Raw genomic sequence first — 27,991 nt, forward strand, 5'->3', positions numbered from 1 at the left:
AGAAATGGAACACCTCAACAACCAGTTGATTAAGCTTAATGGAGACTTGATCAAATGTAAGAGTGAACTACAGGAAGCATAAAAAAATAGAATTCAAATTGAAATTGTACCTCAGAACAGAAATGAACACAATGCAAAATAACATAACAGAAAACAAAAATAAAATAGAAGTTATAAAAACATCTCTAGAACCCCTCACCAACAGAGTTACTCATGTGGAAGTCAGAACTTCTGACCTGAAAGAGAAGACAGAAAAAATTGATAGGGAGGCCAAAAACTTTGCTAAGTTCAAAAACTCAAGTAAACAGAATACGAGGGAACTGTGGGACATCCTAAAACGACCAAACATCTGGATCATGGCTTTACCAGAAGGAGAAGAAATCCCAGCAAGAGGGTTAGAGAATATACTCAACAAAATTATTGAAGAAAATCTCCTGAATATCTCAAAAGAGAGACCCATGCAGATACAAGAAGATGACAGAACACCAAACAGACAGGACCAAAGAAGAAATTCTCCAAGACAAATCATAGTTCAAACTCTTAACAACAACAAAAAAGTGGGGGTCAAAAGCAGCAAGAGAGAAACAAGTCACAACATACAAAGGTAATTCCATCAAATTTGTCAATGGAAACCCAGATAGCCAGAAGGGCCTGGAATGGAACACTTCAAAATCTGAAAAACTATGGCTTCCAATGCAAGCTACTTTATCCAGAAAATGTATCCCTCATAATAGATGGTGAAAGAAAAACATTCCATGAAAAAAGTCAACTCTGTGATTATATGAACACAAAGCCAAACCTACAGATAATACTTGAGGGAATACTCCACACAGAATAGTCAAACAACCAATCTCAAGAACCAGCAAGATCACAATAACCAAAATAGACCAGCCTTAAACAGCCCATAATGCAAGAAAGCATCAAACCCCATAAAACACTTAATCATCAAAGGGATTAATTCAAATCTCAAACTAATAACCTTAAACATTACTGGTCTTAACTCACCAATCAAAAGACAGAGGTTATCAGGATGCATTAAAAAAACAAAACAGGCTGGACGTAGTGGTGCACACCTTTAATTCCAGCACTCGGGAGGCAGAGGTAGGAGGATTGCTGTGAGTTCGAGGCCACCCTGAGACTACAGAGTGAATTCCAGGTCAGCCTGGGATACAGTGAGACCCTACCTCAGAAAACCAAAAAAAAAAAAAAAAAAACAAAAAAACTGGACCCTTCAATCTGCTATCCTCAAGAAACCCACCTCACCACTAAAGATAGACAGCTCAGGGTGAAAGGTTGGAAAATGATATTCCAAGCAAATGGGAATAAAAAAACAAACAGGTGTTGCTATATTAATATCTGAGAAAATAGATTTTAAACCAAAAGTAATCAAAAAAGACAAAGTTGGCCACTTCTTACACATCAAGGGAAATGATCCAACATGAGCACATCACAATCATAAACATATATGTGCCAAACACAGGTGCACTACATCTTATAAAAACAAAATCTACATAACAATAAACAGAAACAAACACTAACACCATCATAGTTGGAGACTTCAGGACTCCACTTTCAACAATAGACAGATCAGCCAAGCAGAAAATCAACAGGGAAATAATAGAGCTCAACATCATAGATCAACTAAACCTAACGGATATCTACAAATTTTTCCAACCCAATTCTATAGAATATACATTTCTTTCAGCAGTCCACAGAACCTTCTCCAAAATTGACCATATATTAAGCCAGAAAGCATGTCTTCATAAAGTCAGGAAAATGGAATTAACTTCCTCCATAATGTCAGGGAAACCCACCCAACTCCTTTTTATGAAGTTAGCATCACACTAATACAAAACCAAACAGAGATGCAACAAGGAAAGAATACTTACTATAGGACTATATCCCTAATGACCTTAGATGCAAAGATCCTGAACAAAATCCTTGCAAACCAAATTCAACAATACATCAACAGCATTATTCACCTTGGTCAAGTAGGCTTCATCCCAGGCATGCAGAGATGGCTTAACATACGCAAATAGGTCAAAGTTATTCATCATAAGAAGCACATGATCATCTCAATTCATGCAGAGAAGGCCTTAGACAAAATAAAGCACCACCTCATGATCAAAACACTGGAAAGAACAGGCATGGAGGGTTTATATCTCAACACAATAAAGGGTACTATAAAGCTACTAAAGCCAAAATAATACTTAAAGGGATAAACTCAAGGAATTCCCACTGAGATCAGGAACAAGACAGGGGTACTCACTCTCACCACTGCTCTTCCACATAGTTCAAGAAGTATTAGTCCAAGCAATAAGACAGGAGAAAGAAATAAAATGGATTCAAATTGGAAAGTAAATAGTCAAATTAGCTCTATTTGCAGATGACATGATCCTATATATAAGTAACTTGAAAGTCTCCATCTTAAAACTTCTAAATGTGATAAATCCGACAGCAAAGTGGCAGGAAACAAAATCAATGCACATAAATCAGTAGCATTTCTAAATGCAAAGGACAAAAATACAGTGTGTGTGGGGGGGGGATGGATATAGGTTATGAAACTTAAAAAGGTACTATGAGAGGGGATTAAAAAAGGTTTTATTGAAGGAGAGAAGGAAACAAGAGGGTTATAGAATACATGTGACATGAGAATGGAAAGAAGACAATTGGAGAGATGAAGGGTACAAAAAGATGGTAGGGGGATGGGAAAGAGGAGAGAGAGAATAGTACTAACAAAAAACATGTGTTATGTAAACAAAAATTCCATAATGTTCAGTGCATGAGGAGGGGCACTCATAGAAATGGAAAATTATTTGGAACACTACAGCTATTCATCCAAGCTTTTTGTACCAGGTTTAGAAACTAGATTAAAATGGTTCTGCTTACATTTCTCAAATAATCAGTGTCCTTATTAAGCACTTGGAATTTAATGTAACAGTTTCTAGAGGAAGGATAATGTAAAATTATACATTTTAGACTTACACATAGAATTCAAAGGAATACAAAGGAAAAAATGAGAAAAAATATATCTTTTACATACCAATAACACCAAGGACAGTAAAGTCCTTTGTTATGAGGCTCAAATGATGCAAGTTCCTTGAAATGAAACAACATTAGGATACTTGAGGGCAGAAAAAGTAGGTGGGAGATTTTTTTTAAAGGGAGCCATAAAGACCAGACTAGCTTGAAAAAACATGGTGGAAGACACCCACATCCTCTTAAGTTTACAGTAAATGACCTGCCTCAAATTGCTAGTGGCCAGTGGTCAGTTAAAGGTCTTGGCTAGCAATTTGTGGATGGGTGCCACATAAGGTCTAGTAAGGGAAACAACAACAAAAACAAACAAACAAAAAAAAAAAACAGCTAGTTAGCCTAGACATTGATCACAAACATGTGGAGGTCCTTTTATGAAAATAATTACCATACCTTATATTTGCTTGGTACAGTACAAATCCATTCCAGAAGAGGGCAAGTGGCTTTGTTCACATCGTTGGCAGGAGAAATCAAAGGTTGAGCATGACAAAGTCCATCCATAAGGTAGGTGGGTAAGGATGTTAAACACTTGTTCTTTGGTATATGTGCCAGTTCAAATGTTTTGGATACTTTAAAATCTGTGCTTTCTTGTTATTGAGTTGAGGGAGTTTTAAAAAATATTTTTTGTTCTTCAGAAAAACAATACACACACACACACACACACACACAGCCTTTTTAGCTTACTAGCATCTGGTACATATTTTTGGTTCCAGCTCACACACAAATCCAAACATCTGTAAAAGGATCCACATATGAGAGAGAACATGTGATGTTTGGCTTTCTGGGCCTGGGTTACCTCACTTAGTGTCCAGATCCATCCATTTCTTTGCAAATTTTATAATTTTCTTTTTCTTTTTTTTTTAATTTTATTTATTTATTTATTTGAGAGCAACAGACAGAGAAAGACAGGTAGAGGGAGAGAGAGAGAATGGGCGCACCAGGGCTTCCAGCCTCTGCAAACGAACTCCAGACGCGTGCGCCCCCTTGTGCATCTGGCTAACGTGGGACCTGGGGAACCGAGCCTCGAACCAGGGTCCTTAGGCTTCACAGGCAAGCGCTTAACCGCTAAGCCATCTCTCCAGCCCATATAATTTTATTTTTCTTTACCACTGAATAGAAATCCATTGAGTAAATGTACCACATCTTTAATATCTATTCATCTATTAAGGGACATCTAGGCTGGTTTCATGTCCTAGCTATTGTGAATAGAGCAACAGAAAACATGGTTGTGCAAGTATCTCTAAGGTAGTGAGAAGAGTCATTAGGATATATGCCTAGGAGTACAATAGCTGGATCATATGGTCAATCTATTTTTAGCTGTCTCAAGAATCTCCACATTAATTTCCACAATGGCTGTACCAGATTACATTCTCACCAACTGCATCCTTACCAACCTTTATTGTCATTTTTTTTTTCCTGATGATAGCCATTCTGACAGGAGTCACATGAAATCTCACAGTAGTTTCAATTTGCATTTCCCAGATAGCTAAGGATGTAGAACACGTTTTTTTTGTTTGTTTTTGTTTTTGTTTTTGTTTTTCGAGGTAGGGTCTCACCTGGGTCCAGGCTGAAACATGGTTTTTTGATGTTATATGCCATCTGTATTTCTTTCCTTGAGAGCTCTCTATTTCATTCTATAGCCCATCTTTTTATTGGGTTGTTTGATTTCTTATTATTTTCTTTTTGAAGTTCTTTGTATATTATGGATATTAATCCTTTGTAAGATGTATAGAGTTTCTCCCATTCTGCAGGTGGTCTTTTTGCTCTATTTAGTGTCTTTTGCTATACAAAAGCTTTGTAATTTCATGAGATCCTAGTAGTTGATTAATTGCTTTATTTCCTGAGCCATTGGGGCTATATTCAGAAAGCCATTGCCTATGTCAATATGTTGAAAGGTTTCCCCTACTTTTACCTCTAGCAGTTTCAGAGTTTCAAGTCTGATATTAATTAATTCGCTGACACATTTGGAATTGGTTCTTGTGCATGAACAAAGACAAGGATCTATTTTCATCCTTCTACATATAAATATCCAAATGTCTTTGAAGAGGCTGTCTTTTCTCCAATTTTTGGCATTTTTGTCAAAAATAAGATGGCTGTAGCTACCTAGATTAACAACTGGATCCTCTGTTCTGTTCCATTTATCTATGTGTCTGTCTTTGTGACAGTACCATGATGTTTTTGTTACAATGGTTTTGTGATGTAGCTTAAAATCAGGTATGGTGATACATGCCACCAGCCTTATTTTTGTTGCTCAAAATTGTTTTGGCTATTTGAGGATTTTTTTCTGCTTCCAAATGATTTTAGGATTGTTTTTTTCTATTTCTATGAAGAATGTCATTGGAATGTTAGTGGGGATTGCACTAAATATGTAGATTGATTTTGGTAAAATTGGCATTTTCACAATACTGATTCTTCCAATTCAAGAATATGGGATGTCTTTCCATTTCCTAGTGATTTCTGCAAATTCTTGCTTGAGTTTATTAAAATTTTCATTGTAGAGATCCTTAACTTTCTTGGTTAGGTTTATTCCAAGGTATTTTTTGAGGCAATTTTGAATTGGAGAGATTCCCTGATTTCATCCTCTGCATGTTTGTTGTTAATATATAGAAAAGCTACTAAATTCTGTGTAGTTACTTTGTATCCTGCTAAATTGCTAAAAGTGTTGATCAGCTCTAACAGTTTGCTGGTAGAGTCTTTAGGGTCCTTTATGTATAGAATCATATCATCTGGAAATAATGATAATTTGATTTCTTCTTTTCCAATTTGTATCCCTTTTATGAGTGTCTCTTGCTTCATTACTATAGCTAAGACTTCCAGTACTATATTAAATACAAATAGGTACAGTGGTCACCCTCATCTTGTTCCTGAATTTAGTGGAAAAGCTTCAAGTTTTTCCCCATTTAGTATTATGTTGACTGAAGGTTTGTCATAAACAGCTTTTATTATGTTGATGTATGTTCCTTCTATTCCCAGTCTCTGTATGACATTTACCATGAAGGGATGTTAGATGTCATAAGATGCCTTTTCTGCATCTATTGAGATTATCATATGATTTTTGCCCTTAAGTCCATTTATATAGCTCATTACATTTATCAATTTGTGTATGTTGAACCATCCCTACATCTCTGGGATAAAGACTATTTGGTCGGGGTGAATTAACTTTCTAATATATTCTTGCATTGTGTTTGCCAATATTTTGTTCAGGATTTTTCATCCATGTTCATGAGGGAGATTGGTCTATAATTTTCTTCTTTTGTTCTATCTTTGTCTAGTATTGGTATCAGGGTGAGGCTGGCTTCATAGAAGGAGCTCAGTAAAATTCCTTCCTTTTCTATTTTATGGAAAAAAACTTAGAAGCAGTGGTGTTAGTTCTTCTATGAATGTCTGGTAAAATTCACCAGTGAATCTATCTGGGCCTGGACTTTCTTTAGTTGGAAGACTTCTTATAACTTCTTGGGTCTCAATACTTGTTATAGGTCTATTTAAATGGTTTATCTCATCTTGATGTAATTTGGGTAGGATCATATGAATCAAGGAAATTATCCATCTTTGTCAGATTTTCAAAGTTAGAGGCATATATATTATTAAAGTGTGTCCTTATAATTTTCTGAATTGCATTGGTATCTGTCATAATGGTACCCTTTTCATCTCTAATTTTACTAAATTTTGTCTCTTCTCTCTTTCTTCTGCTCAAATTTGCTAAGGGTTTAATCAAACTTGTTTATCCTTTACAAAAAAAAACCAGTTCTTTGTTTTATTGATTCTTTGAATTTTTTGTTTATATTTCATTAATTTCTTCCCTAATCTTTATTATTTCTTCACATCTACTGATTTTTTGGTTTTCCCTGTTCTTTTTTCCCAAGGCCTTAAGGTGAAGCATTAAATTGTTTACTTGTGAACTCTCTAATTTTTTGATCTACCCACTTAGAACTACACATATCCATCATAGGACTGCATTCATTATTTCCCACAGGATTTGGTATGTTGTATTCTTGTCATCACTTGATTCTATGAATTTATTGATTCCCTTTTTGACTTCTTAAATGACCCATTCATCATTCAATTGTACTCTTTAATCTCCATAAATTTCTGTATGCTCTGTAGTTTTTCTTGTTGCTGATTTGTAGTTTAATCCCACTGTGGTCAGACAGAATACAAGGGAAAGTTTCAATTTTCCTGTATTTCTTAAGATTTGCTTTGTGTCCTAATATATGGTGTATTTAATTTTGCTGGGATGGCCTGTCAATTGATATGAGTGAGGCATTGAAGTCACCCACTGCAATTGTGTTTTTTTTTTTTAATCTATAACCTTAAGCCTAATAGTGTTTGTTTGATGAAACTGGGAGCCCCCATGATAGGTGCATATACATTTAGGATTATAATGTCCTCCTGTTGGATTATTCTTTAATCAGTATAAAGTGGCTTTCTTTATCTTTCCTGACGAATGTTGGTTTGAAATCTATCCTGTCAAATATTAGGATAGCAACCCCTGTTTGTTTCCTAGTCCCATTTTCTTGAAATATAATTTTCCTCCTTTCACCCTTTATTGAGAGATGAGTATTCTAGAGGCAATAAACAGCAGGGTACTGCCATTTATTCCCTTCTGTAAGCCTGTGTCTTTTGGTTGGAACATTGAGGCAATTGATAATAAGAGTTATTATTGAAAAGTATGTGTTTATTCTTGCCATTCTTCTTGTTTTGTAGTGCTTATTTCCCTTTACTCTCTTGTTTTAACTGTTATTTGAGTATGGTTTATTTTTTCCTATTTCCTCATGTGTGTGCCTTGCTTTCTCTTCAGTATGAAGGATTTCTTCTAGTATTTTCTGTAGAGCAGGCTTAGTTGTCATAAATTCCTTTTTTTAAATTCCTGTTTTTGTTGTGAAACGTACTTATTTCTCCATCAATTTTGGTAGATAGCTTTGCAGGATAAAGTATTCTTGGTTGATAGTTGTTATCTTTCAGAACTTGAAGTACATGATCCCAAGCCCTTCCTGGCTTTTAAAGATTACATTGTGTAATCTGCCATGATCCTTATGGGTTTGACTTTTTAGGTGACTTGATTTTTCTAGCTGCTTTCAATTTACTTTATTTGGTTTCTGTGTTTAGTAGTTTAATTATAACATGGTGAGGAGAAATTCTTTCTGGTTTTGTCTGTTTGAAGTTCTAAAAGCTTTCTGTATCTGCATTGGCATTTCTTTCCCAATTTGGGGAAATTTTTCTTCTATGATTTTGTTGAACATGCCTACTAAGCCTCTGGAATGAAATTCTTCTCCTTCTACAATAACCTGAATTCTTATGTTTGATCTTTTCATAGAGTTCTGGATATCTTGAAATTCCCATACATTCCTTCCTATTAGCTTGCCATTCTCCTGGTTGGACTGTATTAGATCTGACACCTTGTCTTCTAGTTTAGATATTCTGTTCTGTTCTTTATCCATTCTACTAGTGAGAGTTTCCAGAGTATTTTATTTGACTTACTGTGTTTTTCAGTGCTAGAATTTCTGCCATATTTTTCTTCAGAATTTCTATGTCCTTACCCATGTCTTATAATAACCTCCTTATTTCATTATGCTGGTTTCCTGTGTTCTCTTAGAATTCCTTCAGGAGTTTGTTTTCTTCTTTAATTCCTTTGTTTTCTTTTTTGATTCACTTTCTTTCTTTGAGTATAGATTAAATCTTTTTTTTTTTTAATCTTTGTCAGACATTTCATCCAAAACAGTCTCAATGGGGCCATTTCTTATGGATATATAATTTTTGGTGGGATTGTATTGTCTTGATTGTTTGTGTTTCTTATATTATAATGTTGTAATTTTTGCATGCTGAGTTGATTTGATGCTTGGGTTTTCTAATAATCTGTGGTGATTTTAGATTTGGAAATCCAAATTGATATACCATCAGAATACAAATTTAACATGCCAAGTGTAGCTCTTGTACTCCAATCCAACTACAGAAGTAATACTAGGTGTTGAGTTTGCCTGCTATTCAAGAATTCTAGTGGGCTGGGTAGAAAAATTTACTGGCAAATTCTAAAATTCAACATAGCAATACACACATTCAATAAAAACCACCACAGAGAATGCAAGTATGGGGATTGAAACCAAGAGATAACCGTCAAAACCCAAAATTGAAAGAGGTGGAAAGAGGAGAAAGGCCACCTCAGACATCTAGTTATTACAGATCAAGTGCCAGACATGAGTGGTTCCATCTTGGGTTCAATAGGTGCAGATGAGGCACCACACCAATGGCACATGGATTATAAATGAGCTATCCACATTAAGCCTTGTCCAAGCTATAAGCTATAAAATTTGAGGTAAAAAGGTAGTTGCTGCTGAGTTAAATCACAAGTTTTGAGGTGGTGTCTTGCACAAGTGAAACTATCCTTAAGCTTCCATTATAGAAACCTCCATTACAATTCCATCTGTGACCTACAAATCTCTATTCAGGAAGAATCAATTATCAGGAGAAACAATTTCAGGTGAGAAACCTAAATTTTGGTTAAGTTCCAGCATAGTCATTATTTGTGTGAGCTATCCACAAAGCAGGACTTTAAAAAGGGTACAAGTAGTTGGCTTGGGAAGCAAGCCCAGGAAGTACAGTGATGAGCTGAATATGAAAGACCAAAAAAGAAGAAAAAGCAAAAGGGCATTGCTTACCAGAGCATTATTGGGCAACTTACAGCCAGTCACTGCTATGGGTGACTGAAGTTCCATCTTACTAGGAAATACTCTTCCCTTCTTGACCCAACCACTGCTCTTATGTACTAGTTCCCAATAATCCCCCTAAATGTTCATTTTAACTTGATTTCATCCAGCAATAAATGTCAGTAGAGTGGGTGGAAAATGAGAAACTGATCCTCGTCTGGCATGACCTGTCAGCCTGGCTTATAACTGCTTCATATAGTATAGCATCCCACCTTCTATTTAAATGATCCCAGAAGGAAAGCTCTAGAAAAAGAGGATGGCACATATAATCTCAAGACACTCAGCTTTTAATTAGTTAAGACAATAAAGACAGCATGTGCTTTATGAAATTTTAATTGAGGTCATATTTTACAGAGCTAACAAAAAGAAGTTGAAAGGCTCACATTATAATTACTCTGGTATAGGCGAGAAAGAATATTTTCCTAAATTGGGAAATACACTTAATATGCTTAATTTAATTTAAATATGATTAAATTGTTTAATATGAAAGGCAAAAATGTGTTCCTGCTGCACACACTGCACAGACCTGGGAGAAAAGAGAATAAACAAAACAGACAGTTACCCACTAAAACTCAAGAGGCCAGCTCAAAGCAGGGGCCCTCAAAGATAGCCAACTCCTACTATCACTAAGTACCATTTGCAAAACTCAGGAACCTTTGTGTAGATATACCACATCACACACTGGAATTCTATATAGCAGTAAGACAAAATGACACAAAGAAATTTGAGGAAAAATGGTTGAACCTGGAACAGATCATTCTCAGTGAACTCACCCAATCACAGAAAAAAAAATTGACACATAGTCTCACTCATCTACAACACCTAACCTGAATCTATCCAAAATACCTTATATACCCAGCAAGCACCTCATGGACTAGACAATAGGATGGATGGGGAGGGTGGGGAGGGCATCGAAGGGTGGAAAACAGTAATCCGGACCCAAACGGCAATGGTACCATAAAATTCTACTTCCTAAAAGACAGACCAAATGGCTGAACCTTCACTAGACCCTTACAGAAAACACCTGAGCCACAAGACACTGGAGAAGGTAGGATCAAGACTAACCTATATCTTCTACATCTTCCCTCTCCCCCTCTCCCCTCTCTCTCTCTCCTCTCTAACTCTTGTATATTAATTATGTATTTCCTCAATTTCTTTGTGGGCACTGACCTGTAACCCCCACTTCCAGGTTGGGGCTACCATCCACAGTGAGCTTTTGATCAGAGAAACCTACAAGGTTTCCCCAAACAATGACAGACTTCTGTCAGAGTACTTGATGACCCACCAAAGGCCAGTGGTAAGACCCTATTGCTGAAGACTACATACGCAGCTGACACATAAAATGGAATGGCATGGCTGGAAGCCAGGAGAGAGTCAGTCCCCAGTCAGCGTGTCTAGTGCCAGAAGGTGCTACATGGGCGACTGGGGGAAATGACCAAGATCTGTCCAAACAACTCATAGTCTAACCTAATTAGCAACAAATAACCTGATGTGATGCCCACACAAGTGCAATAGTGGCACACAGCCATGGTGGGGAACCAACTGCTCTTGATTTGGCTAACTGATCCCCTCGGTGGTATGAGACCCATAGCTGGAGCTGAGAAACAAGTCAGAACCATACCCAAACATAAGCCCACTCTCCAATATCAAGCTACCATCAATCATGGGGTACAAGAGGGCCTACACCTATCAAACTCTTTATCAAAAAAGTAAGTCTTATCTCAATTTTCTGGGTACTAACTTACTCTCCGTTGGAGAATCTGCTTCTCTTTTTCAGATAGATGCAGATCCTAAGGAGAGAGCTGCCCCAACATACCTCAAAAGGGGCCCGACTGAAACTAAGGTCAATTGGCGAAACAAGCAAGAGTGATGTTTTCCTGATGAACCGGATACCAGCACAAAGGGGAAGGAGACCAACACAGAGAAAAATCAACTCCTACCAAATCAGAAAGCCAGAGCCTCAGAGGCCCCCAACACCTCAGCACTGAAGCAGACCAAAAATGAACCCAACATGGCTCAGGGAAATTTTGCGGAAGAGGGGGTGGAAAGAATGTCAGAGTCACATGTTGGGTCATGATATGCAGAGACATTTATCTTACCAATAACTGTGGGCTAGCTCCACAATGCAGGGCCCATTTACATCAACAAGGAGGGTCCAATGGGAGGAGGTATATCATGGATGAGCCTAAACAATGGTACCAAACTGCCTGTATTTGCTGAAAAGAAAACTAATAAATTAAATTAAACAACCAAAAAAGAAGTCACACAAAAAACAAAAAAACAACAACAACAACAAAAAAAACTCAGGAACCTATCGTTTTCACTCAACAGGGACAGAAGCAAGAGGGCTACCCTTTAAAGTAAAGCCATACAATGGAACAAAAGCAATTTGAATTGTGTCAAATAATCCTCAAATGGTTTAACTGCCGTCCACATTGGTTACCAGGGAGACTCTGAAAATTGAAGAAAAGAAGGGAAGGTACAGCTAGTCTTTGAACTGGACCTCAGACCAAGGTTATGACCAAATAGTATCTGAGAGCAACAGAGTATAGCAAGGAAATGCTAAACTGACAAGGGGTTTTATATTTGATCACATTCATATCAATAACCTTTGAATTATCTGTTTCCTGGCAAATGAAGTGATTCCACTTCTTTACAATTCTGTTTAAAAGGTAAAAAAAAAATAGAAGGTAAAAAAATTAAAAAGATGTAGACATCTAGAGCAGCTCTTGAGGCCTCATCTTCATGTAAGTGAATACAAAGCAAGATATAAGCAAAACCATTTCACAGACCTACCTACATTATGAACACGTGCATGGCAGAATATTCTGTAGACATTTGATACAGCCTTTCTCAAAGTGAGTTCTAAAGGCATTTTGAAGGATTTGTTCTATATTGTACAGTTCAAGGTGTTCAACACACATATCCTGTTATTGGTAAGTGTGACTAGGGTCCCTACCTCCTCACTGTGACAACCAAAATCACCATACCAAAAAGGCTGGTGAATGGCATAAAAGTTAATCAAAATATATTAAGTAAATTGCAGATTTTTAAAACCCATTTTATGCCCTGTCCACACATATCTTAGTACTGTTTTGCTTTATAGTTCAGTTAAACATTTCCAGTTGAGCATGAATCACTATGTTGTATATATGAAACTCCAGTCTAGATCAGGATACAGAACACTTCTGTAATACTAGATTTCTTTGTGTTTTTTTTTAGTACTAACCCTTCCAATGACAATTGTTATTCTGACTTCAAACACCATGGACTAGCTTTGCTCATTGATACTGAGCATTATCTAAATGGTAGTGATACGTGTAGTCCTTTGTGTCTGAGTATTTCAAGTCATATTAGGTCTCTGAGATTCATCCTCATTGCTGCATGTGGTAATGCAATATTTTTACCTTGCTTCCTATAAAGATCATATTCACAGAACGTAGCTACAAGTGTATATATATCTAACTATGGAGAGTGGCAATTTCAGAAAGAAAATGGAATCGGAAGGAAATGACAACTAGGTCTACTTTCAACTTTTCATCCATCTCTTTGAACACTTTCCCCATCACTATTTTACTTTAATTTTGATTAGTACTAAGGCTCAAACCCAAGACCTTGCATATGCCAAGTAAATGTTTTATTATTGAGCTACATCCCGAGCTACTTTCATAGTTTTGTTTGTTTGTTTTTGTTTTTGTTTTTTTTTAATATTTTTTGTTCATTTTTTATTTATTTATTTGAGAGAGACAGACATAGAGAGAAAGACAGATAGTGGGAGAGAGAATGGGCGCGCCAGGGCTTCCAGCCTCTGCAAACGAACTCCAGACGCGTGCGCCCCCTTGTGCATCTGGCTAACGTGGGACCTGGGGAACCGAACCTCGAACCGGGGTCCTTAGGCTTCACAGGAAAGCGCTTAACCACTAATCCATCTCTCCAGCCCTGTTTTGTTTTTTGAAGCAGGGTCTCACTCTGTAACCCAGGCTGGCCTTATAGTCACAGCCTTCCTACCTCAGCCTGACTCGGATTAAAGGTGTGAACTACCATGCCCAGCCTTACTTTTATAATTTTTAAAAGTGTCGTGTGTGTGTGTGTGTGTGTGTGTGTGTGTGTGTGTGTGTGTGTTTATCAGAGGAGAATGCCAGTTTATATGAAACATAATGGCCTGTTTTAAAGATAATCATAGGGCTGGAGAGATGGCTTAGTGGTTAAGTGCTTGCCTGTGAAGTCTAAGGACCCTGGTTCAAAGCTCGATTCCCCAAGACCCATGTTATCCAGATGCACAAGGGGGTGCACACGTCTGGAGTTCATTTGCAGTGGCTGGAGGCTCTGGTGCGCCCATTGCCTGTTCTCTCTCACTCTGTCTCTTTCTCTCAGTGTGACTGTTGCTGTCAAATAAATAAATAAAAATAAACAAAAATATTTTAAAGATAAGCATATGTTTTCAGACCACAGTTTTCCTGTGAACTGGATACCAGCACAAAGGGGAAGGAGATCAATGCAGAGAAAAATCAACTCCTACCAAATCAGAGAGCCAGAGCCTCAGAGGCCCCCAACACCTCAGAACTGAAGCAGACCAAAAATGACCCCAACATGGCTCAGGGAAATCTTGCGGAAGAGGGGGCGGAAAGAATGTCAGAGTTACATGTTGGGTCATGATTTTCAGAGACATTTATCATACTAATAACTGGGGGCTAACTCCACAATGCACGACCCATTTTCAATAACAAAGAGGGTCTAATGGGAGGGGGTAGATCACAGATGAGCCTAAATAATGGTACCAAACTGCCTGTATTTACTGAAAAGAAAACTAATAAATTAAATTAAAAAAAAAAGTTTTCAGACCACAGAGACAAGGAAATGAAGCTGTAAGAGTTTTATCTTCTCTCTCCAAAAAAGTATAAAAAATGCAAGTTTTTATTTGTCTCATTCATTTTGAAAGAAAATCAAGGTCAGAGTGGTTTTCTCCTCCCTCCCTCACTTCTCTTATACTCAGCAGTAAGCCCACAGAGAAAGTAGAATAATCTAGTGTTTCTTCCCATATTACCCACAAGACTCAGTATCACTGGGATATTCAAACTATGTGACAACACAACAGTTAAGAACCCTCAAGTGCAGGCCCAAGGGTGTGACCAGATGGTCCAGATAGAGTGCCAGAGATGTTAAGAAATGAGAGGGAATGAGATGAGCTCTGAGAAGCAAGAGGCAGCCATTCTGTATTGAGAGCCCCTACCTGCAGACCAGCACAGCCTCTAGAGGTTTTCCTATGGGAAGAAGGTTTACTCCCTGTGATCTAAGATACCAAGTCAAGCCATTTGAACTTGGCTGGCCTAAAAAGATGGGTTTGGGATTTGGGTGAGGAACTTTTCAGAAGACAGGACCACATTCTGAAAGGAGACATTGTGCACAGAAGAAGGAAATATTTCAAAGCCTGATCCTCAGTTTTCTTCACATTTTAATACAAAAAAAATCATAGTAGTGGGGGAGGGAGGGACTTACCATGGGATATTTTCTTATAATCATGGAAAATGTTAATAAAAATTTAAAAAAAAAACATAGTAAAGAACATATGTCTACAGCAGCCAAAAGTTAGTGGCTTTCAACTTGAGAAAACGTCCTTAAACCAAATATGCACATGAACTGCTTCAGGGAACAGATGCAGGACACATGATTCTACTTAAAGTTAACCCTGAAGTCTGTTGTGCTCACTGCCACCAGTAAATATCTTAGTAAATTCAATGTCTTGTTTCTCAGAGCCCTGTCCTAATTGGAAAAAAAAAAAAACACCTTAGTTTTCATAAAAACAACAAATGTGAAATATTAATATAATGAAAATTTCTGAAAAAAAACAGTTTGAAAATCTTCACACCAATGGTTCTCATACTTGAGTGTGTATTAGAATCATTTAGAGAATCTGTTAAAAGTCAGATTACCGAGACCAACAACTCCTTAGGCCTTGTGTTTGAGGTGGTAGCTCTGTGGTGAAACCTAGGCAAATATTTATCTACTGTTCCCAGGTGGTAGTGCTGCTGATAGTAATCCGTGGTCCATACTTTGAGCTTATACCTTCCAGTACTTCATCAGAGGGTAAGAAAGTAAACTAATGTATCAGTGACTCTGAACAGTCCTGCAGTAAAGAAACACACTTAACCCAGTGTTTCTGGTCATTTGCTATTACTGTAAGTGAATATCTGAGACAACCCTACTTTTCCCAATTTGTGAAAATGTGTGAGTCACAGTTAAGTTCTCTTTATCTCCCCACTGGTCTTGCTCTCATCCAATTTCCAAGAAGTCATCTCCTTCCTAACCCCAATGGAATTGATTTCCAGTATGAAGATAAGAACTCTCCATTTGGATCTTTAAGGGCCAGTCAGTTCCAGTGAGTCTCAGATTCAGGACAGAATCTTGACAGAGTGGCAGAACACGAACAACTATGATCACATCATTTCTCCTTACCACCCTCCCTCTTTTCCTTCTTCCCCCTTTCCCCCTTTCTTTCTTTATGCCTGTCTTTCTTTTTCTTTCTTTCTTTCTTTCTTTCTTTCTTTCTTTCTTTCTTTCTTTCTTTCTTTCTTTCTTTCTTTCTTTCCTTCCTTCCTTCCTGCTTTCTTGCTTTCTTGCTTTTTTGCAGGGAGGCAGTACTGGGGATTAAACCTAAGGCCTTGTGAATATCAAGCCAGCATTCTTCTACTGGGCTATATCTCCAACTCTCTTTGTACCTTTTTCTTTTGAGACAGGATTTCACTAAGTAGTTCAGACTGACCATAAACTTAAACTAACTCTGTAGTCCAGATGGAACTTAAATTTCCAGTAATCCTCCAAAGAAGGTGGGAATGTAGGCTTGGTTTACTATTCTGGATTTATGAACCAGCTAAAGTGATTCAGAAGGACCACAATAGCTGCAGGGAACAGTTGTACAATGTCCTACTATGCATCTGCACATGAGATTTGCTGCTGCTCTAGGTCAGGCCTAATGGGCTGCAGCACTCCTGGTAGGAAGACTGTTAAAAGTAGATGAAGTCAAGGGGGGGCTGAAAGTTTGAGTTTGCTTTTAAGTTAGAGAAGAAAGTAGAAACCTAAAGGCTGTGCATGCTTGTTTCAGGAATGTGAGAGACCTAAGAAAGGAAGTCTAGCAGATTTGGTGATGAAGACAAAGTCAATCAGAGCACAGGGAGGAAAGGAAGTGTGTTGTTGTGTGGCAGTTATGAACAGGTGAGCGACCTGTCTTGGCAAATGTTGTAACTTCTTCATCAGACCAATGCTTCTCAAATTTTGCTTTCTAGAAATCATTATCAGGATCTTGTTAACATGTAGATACTAATTTAGTAGGTCATAAGGGGGGGCCTGGGCATTTCTGACTTGGTGATCCAAGTGGGCAAGATCCTGGTTTGTTTTTGTTTGTTTTGCTCTCCTTTTAAGTAGTTAAAGACCATAAGAGAATACTGGATCTATGTTATTGTCCCATTTGTGGCTGAGCCACTGTCATTTGGCATTACATACGTAGCTATTCATAGAAATGTCTACACAACACCCACTATCATAGGCACAAAAGAGCAAACAGGCTTTCAACTCAAGCCTGTCCTCCCCTCCCCTCTCTAAGTCTCAAGTCTTGGGTCTGCATCTATTCATTTCCTTATTAGCACAAAGTCTCTATCCAAACCTAGCTCTATGCCCACAAAACCATATGTGTCCAGACAGGTCATCTGTTGCAGTCAGGTTCGCATTGCTGGCAGAAAACACCCAACCAGGAAGAGCTTGTGGGTAAAAAAATAGTTTATTTTGGCTTACAGACTCAAGTGGAAGCTCCATGATGGCAGGGACAAACGACGGCATGAACAGAGAGTGGACATCAGCTCCTCACCAACATCAGGTGGCCCACAGCAACAAGAGAGTGTGTGACAAACATTGGCAAGGAGAAACTGGATATAATACCCATAAGCCCACCCCAACAATATACTGCCACCAGGGGGTCTTAGTTCCCAAATCTCCATCAGTTGGGAACTTAGCATTCAGAACCCCTAAGTTTATGGGGGGACATCTGAATAAAACCACCACAGCAACCCTTTCTAATTCACTCAAAGGTACATTGTGAGCTAGTGGTGCCCCTTTAGCCTTAATGAGGGGACACAAACACCATTGGCTATCTTTTGTCAATACCCTGCCACTATTGGTAGAAAAGACACTGGTTTCTTATTTAGTCCTTGAGGGGAATCTATAAATGAGCTGAGATAAAATGAGAATATTTAATTAAAGAGACAGTAAATGTCAAGGCTTGGTGAAGCACAGACATTATAATTATTATATATTGCAAGTGAGAAGGTAAAAGGGTGCAGTCACTTTGCAAAACAGTCTGGTAAACAGATGAATGGTTAATCCTAGAGTGACCATACATTCCTTGACATCTGGCCAAGAGGAAAAAAATACATATGTTCACAAATCACTTGTTCACGAATTTTCACTGTAGCATTACTTCTAAGAGATTTTAAGGGGAAACATACAAATCCCATTAGCTGATCAATAGAATATAATATTTCAATAAAATATAGTATAATGGAGCATTACTCTACCATAAGAAAGACTCAAGTACTGACAAGTGTGACCACACAGATGAACCTTGAAAGCATTATGTTAAATGAAAGAAGCAAAATGCAAAAGGACATATTTTGTATAATTCCATTTATTAAGAATTGAAAGAATAGACAAATCGACAGAGGCAGAACATGGACTGTAGTTGCTTATGAAGGGATGATGAGGGATTGAACAATGACACATAAGGGGCATATGGTTTCTTGTGGAGGCCATAGAGATGTCTAAAATTGATTTTGGTGATGGATACACAACACTATGAATATACGAAAACCACTGAGGTGCACAGTTTAAATGGGTAGATTGTGTAGTAGGCGAAATATGCCTCTGAAAAGCTATTAAAATGTTATCATAAATCAGGTTTGGAGCTCAAAGCAAGTGGTGTATAGACAAAACTTCTTAGACCTTGATGCCCTTAAAAGCAATCAAGGACTGGCCTTAGGATAGCAACTTCTCAAAATCATTGAGAAACATTCAAGTAGCTCACATATAAGACCTTGAGAGTACATCTATGGATCCCTATAAACAACAATGCTGATCAAGCCCTGGACATGTGTCATTGAGAGCTACAATGTAATTTATTCATGCTTGGTAGCCTTTAAGTGGAGCAAAGTACCTAACATGCAGTGACCACCCAGAACTTAAATTCAAAGATGGACCTGTAGTAGTGAACGGAATTCTGTAAGCTCTAATACAAGCTGTCTTTCTAACTCCCTCTGTGACTCTAGACACAACTGGCTGGGCCTCTAAGGCTCCTCCCTAAAGTATAAGGAGGGCTACTGTTTCAGTAAGTTTCTCAGTCTGAAGCTTCACAGTTCAGTGAATTAAATGGTCTATGCAGGTAAACCAGGATATGGAGAAACTCCTACTGGAGCCTAGATAGAGCAAGAGATACCCATTCATAGAGTAAGAACTGGCCAAAAGCACTTGCTATCACATGCTATTTGCCTCTTACATTCAGGTTTCCTGTTAAGCTGCAAGGATGGAAACATGAACAAGACTCCACAACCTGCTCACATGAATAAAGACCACTAGATCCATTAGAGAAACAAAGTAATGCTATCCCCTGAAAATCTGAGCTAAATTTAAGTGGAAACATAATTTTAATATTGGACACTGAAAATAAAATGGAGTTTTGGTCTTAAAAATACTGAGTCAGTGGCAAAATATCTGTCAGAGTTCCTGTAAAGAATGGCCACTCTGGGAATAGGGTTTCAAAAGGTGGGAAGATGTGGCCACCACACCACTTCCTCACCACTCCACAATGGGCCCACAAAATCTTGGCTTAATTCTCACCCTGCAGCCCTAACTTAACTAGTGTGCTTGAACATTCTTAGATGCCTGGAATTGACAGGGTCATTAAGCTTAGCAACCCTCACAATAAGCCACAGACCGAGGTCAATTACTAGGGGATCATAGGACGCCACTGCATTTGAAGGCATAGCCTTTAAGCACAAGTTTGTGGACAATGTAAACAGACAGTGACAATTGAGAAAATGAGTCCTTGGCAGATTTTACTACATTATACTACAGGACAGAAAAATATGGCATTGACATTTCAAGTCCAAGTGGAAAATCTGCTCAAAATATTACTCAGAAAAAGTTTTAACACCAATATATGTAATTCACAATACCAGATCTCTGGGATAATTCAAAACATTAGGTCCAAACTCATTTATCTTCTCCTGGGAGAACAATGCATGAAAAAGCATCCAATATGAGGTAAGAGTTAGAGTGAGTGAATCATTTGGCTAAGGAATGAGTACTCTAGAGGTTTCTGAGGCCAGAGTGTACCATGCTCCTGTAACATTAGGTGGAATCAATTATTGTCTGGAAAACTTGGGAGTTTAGCAATGTTACCAATGGCTTTTATCTTGTGCAAGCTTTTCCCTTCAATACTTATCTGAAAACTCTACCACTAGATCTTCCCAGAGTTTTTAAATCTCTTAGAATTGTGTCCCAGTATGGTTTAAAATCCAATAGAAGAATCTCACCAGTTAAGTATGTCACAACTTATTGCCTATCTAGTTGGCTCTTTTGTGAAGGGTACCTTAAATTTTCACTGACATTTTTCTTTCTCCCCTACTCTTTTGCCACTGGGAAGTAATCTTGTAAATTATGGTTAAAACTACAGGGATGGTTTGGAGAGATGTTCAGCATCTAAAGGTGCTTGCTTGCAAATCTTGAAGGCCTGGGTTTGATTCCCCAGTACTCATGTAAAAAACCAGATACACAAAGTGGCACATGTGTCTGAAGTTTGTTTGCAGTCGCAAGAGGCCCTGGTGTGTACATTTTCATATTCTCTCTCTCTCTCTCTCCTTGCAAATAATAAATGAAATTATTTATTAAAAATCTACAAGGATATTTTAAATATAATGGTTTGATTCATTGTAACAACTACATCAATCAATCAATTAATCCACAACTATTGAATCAAGTCCTTCCCTAGGTCTCAGACATCATGCCAGTAGAGAATGAAATTCCAATGTATTTCATAACTATTTTGTTTTGTTTTGTATTTCATTTATTTAGTTTTACTTTTTTGAGGGGGTGCTGGAATTTTAACTCAGGGACTCAGACTTGCTAAGGATTTGTTTGCTCTACCATTGAGCTACACCCTCAGCCTGGTGTTTCTTTTTAAATGAGAACTGGAAATTGTTCAGCTGGACTTAACTAGAAAGGCCACCTCTACCTACTCATTGGTTCAAAGTTTGCCTACTCTGGTAATTTTACCTTACCTTGTATGCTCATTTTGTGCCCATTAAATATGTATTTTTCAAGCTGATCTAGTGAATAGTGGTTTTGAATTAGAATAGGGGTATTTCCCCAGAAAAAATAGATATACAGATTTTTTCATATAACATCAATATTTAAATTTATATTCTTACAGCCCCTCTCCCCCACACCCATTCCAGTGTTAATAAGCAAGAAATAATGCAAATTGAAAAATCAAGCATGTGGGTAAGAAGTATATACTTGTGCAATAGTGGCACACAGCCTTTGTGGGTAACCAATTGTTCACAGATTGGACATGAGACCCACTCAATGGCAAAGAACTCATACCAGGTACTAGAAACCAAGTCAGATTTCCATAGGTAGGAAACCAATAGACCCAAAACATATATTTTTTTTTTGTTTCCAATTTTAAAATGTTCTTTGAGAAGCCCACAGACTCCCTAATGCAACCTTCTTTGAACCTTTAGCATTGAAATCTTGATATCAGCATCTCTCAGCAATATTATTTGTGTTTGTACAGGTTACAACAGTCACTGTGAGGTAATGAATTCTACAGCCATGTCATGCCTGGAAGACAACATTGCACAGCAGTTTTTCCCATCCTCTGGTTCTTACATCCATTCCATCCTCTTTCACATTGGTCCCTGATCCTTGGAATTGGTATATATAGACACTTACTCAGATAAATAATGTCTCTCCTGTGTGCATGAAGGCAGTCCTAATTAAACTCAGTGGTTTTCACACACACACACACACACACACACACACACACACACACACACACACATTGGTGAGATAAAAGATCAAAGTAGAAGAGAGACTAGTTGGGAAGAAGGGATTTAGTGGAAATGGGAGGAGAGGGAATGGGAGAAGAAATCAAGAGAAGGTAATGGGGTGTATTATGATCAAAATGCATCATATATATATATATAATATATATATATATACACACACACACACACACACACACACACACACACTGTCAATAAAATTGTCCAAAATAGTAAGTTTCTGGGTAGAACTCAAATTTAATTAGACAAAGCAGAAACCAATTTTATTTAAAAGCAGAATTAAATTTTCCAAGAGAAGGAGTAGGTTTAAAAGACCACCCCTCCCAAAACCGACGGTCTGAAAATTCAGGAAATTGTACAATCAAGAACAGAGGGTCTGGCATGAAAATATCCCTATAAACTAGAACTTGGGGATGATTATTCACACTGCTATTTTGGAAATGAATCTTTAACATGAATGTTAATCAGAACCTAGCTGCTATAAACTTCATACTATATTATTCCTGGTGAAATTTAAACCTTCTGTTGAAAGTTTCTCTTCATTTTCAAGTACAGGTTTTAGTTGTGTTTGCTGAGAGGGAAATTGATGTATCACACATATTTGTATTTACTGAGGAAACCATTCAACTATTTTGGAAGGGCCTGAAGCAAAGTGTCCAAGAAAAATAATAAATGCAAACTTCAGCTTGTGGTTGCACCCAGTCTCTCATCTTACAGCCCCCAACAGAGAAGGTTATTGCTTCAACAGAGGGTGTTCATGAATTTAAAAGAACCTCTGTGGCCAGCAAGCCATCGTCTTTATGTATGTAGATTCATGGTAGCAAAAAGCTCTGTTCACTTGTGTACCTTTCAGGTCCTTTCATATTCAAAGGCCAATCATCACAGTTGCATGGGAAAATTAGTTCAATAAACACAAATATCCATTTGGCTCCAGGTATGCTGCTAGACACCATAGACATACAGATAAGAGTAAAACACAACACAGCCTGTGCTTTTAAAAGTTTTGATCTTTTTTTTATTATATGATTGTATGCCATGTGTTAGTGGAAGCATGTGTGTGTGCAAATGCATGTGCCCCATGTAAATGTGTGCAGAGGCCAGAGGAGAATGTCTCATTCTGGTTTATATCCTTGAGATGGACTCTCTTATCGAATATGAAGCTGTTTTTGTTGGTGGTAATGGTGTTTTTTGTTTTTTTGTTTTGTTTTTTGTTTTTGTTTTTGACAGACTGGCTGATCTGTGAGCCTCAGCAATTCTATCTCCACCCCCTCAGCACTGGGTTAAAGGCATATGTGGCCATTCTTGGCTGTTTACATGGGTGCTGGGGATCAAACTCAAGTCCTCATGCATGTGTAGCAAGCACTCTTATCCACTGACTCATCTCCAGCCTAGCTTCTGTTTTTATGAACTCAAAATCTAGATGTGGGAGAAGTGCGTAAATTATTAAAACATATGGCATATGCCACAAAGACCCCAAGACACCTACAAAGAGTCACAGTTGTTTAAAAGTAGGTATAAGGCTTCCCATTTCAAGGATTTAGAACAGTTGCAGAAGAATGGATGTAGCTCCATCACAGGGTACGCATATAGTCATGGCTCCATACCCAGCACAGAGAAAGTGAAGTCATCACTGAAGAATGAGCAAAATTTGGACAGAAAGGCTTGGGTGGGTAATTGTATGTGCAGGAGGCAACATCCACCAAGAAGAATGAAAATGTAACTAAAGTTCTATATGGACAGGTAGTCAATGTTGGCTGGATTTTAGGAAAATAAAGGAGGAACACTTAAACATTGGGTTGGAAGCAAACCATATTGCTCTATGAATAAAACTGAGAAATTCCCACAGGAAGGATCCACTTCAGTAAAATTCTGGGTAGGGGAGTATGGAAATGATAAAGTGAATATATTTAAAGGACCAGTATCTGGTCAGAAAAAGAATGAATTAGCCAGAGGGAGACTAACAGTGCGAATGGTATGTTCATCATCTAAAACTGAAAGGTGGTACTTTGATTATGGTGCAAGGACAGAGAAGATGGGAGAGTGTGAAGTGGGTACTTTACTAATGGTTTCTGATGTCTCATTCAGTGAAAAGTGTCCTGGAAGTGTTCTCAATGAAGACAATGCCAGACAAAAGTGCTGTTCTTTCTAGCAGATCTCCTTGTTATTGCAGAGTAATTTTGTCTGTTGATTATATGTTTAAAACCCAAATAGGAACTTTTAGCAAGTTCCTGGTGAGTCTTTAATTGTATATCCTGAGCCAGGTGCTCTGTTCCTAATACTTATCTCCAAATGTAGTATCTCAGAATACTGCTTTGACTGCTGTGATCTGGTTTGATATTTGATTTTCCTGGCTGATGACAGCACACTACTTTATCTGTTTTGTTCATACCTAGGAAGAGTCACAAAGTCTCTCTTTTTGATAATGGTGCTCATTTTCCACCTCAACTTTGCTTGCAGGAAGTGGAATGAACTTCCAAAATCCAAAACAGACATAAAGAAGTTGTCAAGAATTCACTTAAGAATAGGATCAAGCAAAACTCCCATTTCTGGCCCAAGGATATGGCTTAGTCAGTAAGGTGCTTCTTGCACAAGCATGAAAACCTGAGTTTGAATCCACAGCACCAACATCAGTGTTGGACCAGAAGGCACACACCATTAATTCCCATGTGGAGGAGGTGGAGACAGGAGGAGCCTTTGGGCTTGCTGGCTAATTAGTCTAGCTAAATCAATGCACACTAGGTTCAGTAAGAGACCCTGAGAGCAAGTGAGGAAGACACTTGAGCAATGTTGGCCTCTGGCTTCCATACATATACCCACATGTGTATACCACACCCATATGAACACACCCCACACACATGCATGTAAAACAAGCACATACAGTCATAATTCTTACAGGGATCCAAACACAATGAAACATAAACAACTTCACTAAGAATGATCCATACATGTTACATGAGTTTCAGTAGTCATAGAATCTTTGCTGAGCTATGAAAAGTAAATAAATAATAACTCAAAAGGCCAGAAAAGCTGTATCAAATTCAAGGATAGAAGATCTCCAGAAGAACTTTTCAGGGTTGGAATGGAAAACATTTACGCTCTCTCTGACAGGTTTGCTATAAAAGCTCAAATGGTTACATAATTAGTGTACTGATAGGGCCCTAGATCACCAGCTCCCTCTTCCAGAAATCCCAGTTTCAATGCTTTTTACTTTCTGTTTTCCTGGAGACATGTAGTCCATTTACTGAGGAAAGGCCTCTGAAACAATCTTTAAAATCTGTTATCCTACCCATAATGGTGAATTCAGCTGGTATGAGTTATCTCCAGACACAAAGGCCTAGAGCTTCCCCTCCCCAGCTTTGCAAAATCTCTAGGTTGGACTGCAATTCTCCTTGTTGGATACAACAGCCTTGGCAGAGCTCATTTCCCAAAATACTCATTTGGGATGTTTCTGGAGAAGGCTCCACAGAGGAGCCTCTCAAGCTGCTCCAAAAGGATTCAACTCATCTGTGGACTGAGAAGAGTCAGATGGCAGGTTAAAGCAAGAACAGAAGTGCTGGCAAAGGGGAGCCTGGTGGCTCCTAGAAAGAATGACTTGAAAGCTATTAAAGAGATCTAGAAAGTCCTGGGCAGGTCCCTAAAACACGAAGAGAAGTTAAGTGCCCAAATTGGCAGATTCGTGATTCTGTGGGTGGCTGAACCTTGGCAGCAAGCTATACTATATAAGGATAGAAGCTGAGAGAAAGGAATGAGAAGGGCAGGGCAGGAGAGAGGAAAGGAAGAAAAGCAGATGGAAAAGAAGAGAGTCTCTGCCTGAGACAGGATCATGTAGAAGTTGAGATTCCCTGGCAGCTCACCTTTTGCCATTCCTCCCCTAAAGTGGATTCTTGTCCACTTACTGCCTTCCTCTGTCCCTTCTGCTTAATATTAACCCAAGTCCTGCAGAGGACGTGGGAGTGAAGACACTATCACACTATGAGAATGGCAGTTGCCTGCACTGAAGATAAGTTTCCTTCATACTTTGTCTGGAATTAGTTTCTACAAATTAAAAAAAAAACAACAAACTTTAAACACAAAAGTTTCTGTTTATTGTTTTACACATTTTAATTCATTCACTCACTTGGCAAAGGGCAGAGAATTTCCAGCAGTCTACAATCTGCCCAGCACTCTATTTGGGACCCCCTCATCCTTCTATCGTAACCCCAGAGGTTCTTTCTTGGACCCCATATTTCCACAAAGAATTTTGGCTAGACTGTAAAACTTAAACTTCTGCATCTATTAAGATCCCTATCAGATACCATAATGGAAACCTTGCCCTTCAGCAACATGCAGTCCTATCCCCTGACCAGCACAGGCACACATACTACTCTTCATCTTTCCCTGGGGCTAACCAAGGGCATGCCACATGTCACCACTCTCAACTGGTACTTCTCTCTTAGAGAAGCAGACATCCTGGGAATGGGGGTAGAGAGGGGGGTGCTGCGCAGTCCACAGGAGTCCCTCTACCTTGGCATGTGCCCTGTGTCCCCAGAGTGGGCTGGGGTAGTGGGTTCCAACAAGACCAGAATAAGCTGTCAGGCCCAAAAGCCCTGGCAACTTGATCAACAGCGTGACAGACAAGATGCCATGTGGTGAGAAAGTAGCCAATGAGCCTGTTGCCAAACTTTCTTTTTGGAGCCTCCAGTGCCAAGAATATTTGATTTGAACTTTCTTGGAGCCCTGGGAGCAGAAGGTGCTCAGGCTTGGGCTCTGGGCACCGCATGACGGGACATTCTGCTCCCTTCCACGTGCCCAGGCGTGAGTCCCTCTCCGAGCTACCAACCCCCTGGAGATGCGAAAGATGAGCTCACAGTGTAAACAAAAGTAGCTTCTCTCATCTCCCGCTGTTCGGAGCAAGGAGTGCCAGCAGCTAAGGCTCACGGGTTCCCCAATGCCCAGCTGAGGAGAAAGCCCTACTTCTGATCCTACCTGGGAAGCCGTGGCTCTGTGGGACGTGTAACAGCAACAGAAAGAGCAACACGGGAGGAAGCAGCAGCGCAGGCCGGAGTCCCGGGCTCCCCATGGCAAGCCCGCTCTCAGTTCAGCTCCACAGGCGGCGAGGAGCTAGCCAGGGGAGGGAGAAGTCCGAGGAAACCGAGGGGCTGTTTAGCAAGTGGGCTGGGGCTAGGCTAGAAAACTCCTCCCCTCGCCTCTTTTCCCTCCCTCCCACCAGGGGCCTGCTTTCCTTTCTCCGCCTCCCTGGATCACGGAACGATTTGGGGGCTCCCACTCATCCACCACCAACTTTTGTGCCAGACCTTTTCTCAGAAACAAAACTGTCCCCTCCGAGCCAAAGATGGATCGCCAGCAACGTAATATCCGAGGGGATCTTTCTTTGCTCCATTTGCATGCCCCTCATCACTAATACACAAGCTCCTGGCTCTTCCGCTTCACAGATCCTGAGCCCCTAGCTTGAAACCATGTGTGTGTGCACAAGGCTGTGTGAGTCACAGAAAAAGAAAAAGGGAAATCTAAGAGACAATAGTGGCCTGTGTAGCTGGATACTATGGCTCACTGGTTTGACCCTCATAACCATGTCCCAAGTTCACTATCATTATACTCACTTTGCCAAGACGAAGTAAATGCTTAGTTCACCCAGTGACATACATCAGGGGTTAGAATCTACATGTGAGATTACACTGGCAGTAAAGTCCATACACACGGGTGTTTTTTTTCTTGCAAAGAAATGAATCAAGGGTTAAGCCTGGTGCATGCTTGCTGGGCTGTGGCTTAGGATGAACTTAAAGATTCTCCTTTCAGAATCAGCTGATTGGAGGGACATGAAGCTCTCTGTCTCATCCACAGACTCAGAGACCCAATGGCAGTTTCCTGCAGCCAAGATCCTACCACCTCCTGGGTTGTTCTCAGACATCCCAAAGACATCAGGGCCAGGACCAGGACCAGCCCACAGCCTCCACCCTGTGGGCTGGCATGGCAGGATCCTGGCATCAGAGTAGGGTTTTTAAGCTGCTCCCAGGATGGATCTGGTTTCTTTAAGGTACTGGAGAGAGCCTCTCAGAGATTTTTTTTGCTTTTTTTAAAATTTGCTTTATTTTGGGTAACCCTATAAAATGTTGTTCTGTGACTCTTTACAGTATCCAGAAAACT

General features: G+C 39.0%; 1 protein-coding gene across 2 annotated transcripts in view; it reads right to left on the reverse strand.

Moving 5' to 3' along the window:
• Srpx (sushi repeat containing protein X-linked) overlaps positions 1-26,968 on the reverse strand; it is a 107,522-nt gene extending 80,554 nt beyond the window's left edge. For both annotated transcript variants that reach the window (XM_045141086.1, XM_012950452.2), the window contains exon 1: positions 26,813-26,968. In XM_045141086.1, the coding sequence (XP_044997021.1) occupies positions 26,813-26,906 (94 nt within the window). In that variant the 5' untranslated portion in view covers positions 26,907-26,968. The remainder of the gene's footprint in view (positions 1-26,812) is intronic.
• Positions 26,969-27,991: the final 1,023 nt, after the last annotated feature.

The sequence above is a fragment of the Jaculus jaculus genome, chromosome X (assembly GCF_020740685.1).
Source record: "Jaculus jaculus isolate mJacJac1 chromosome X, mJacJac1.mat.Y.cur, whole genome shotgun sequence".
In the NCBI taxonomy this organism is placed as follows: Eukaryota; Metazoa; Chordata; class Mammalia; order Rodentia; family Dipodidae; genus Jaculus; species Jaculus jaculus.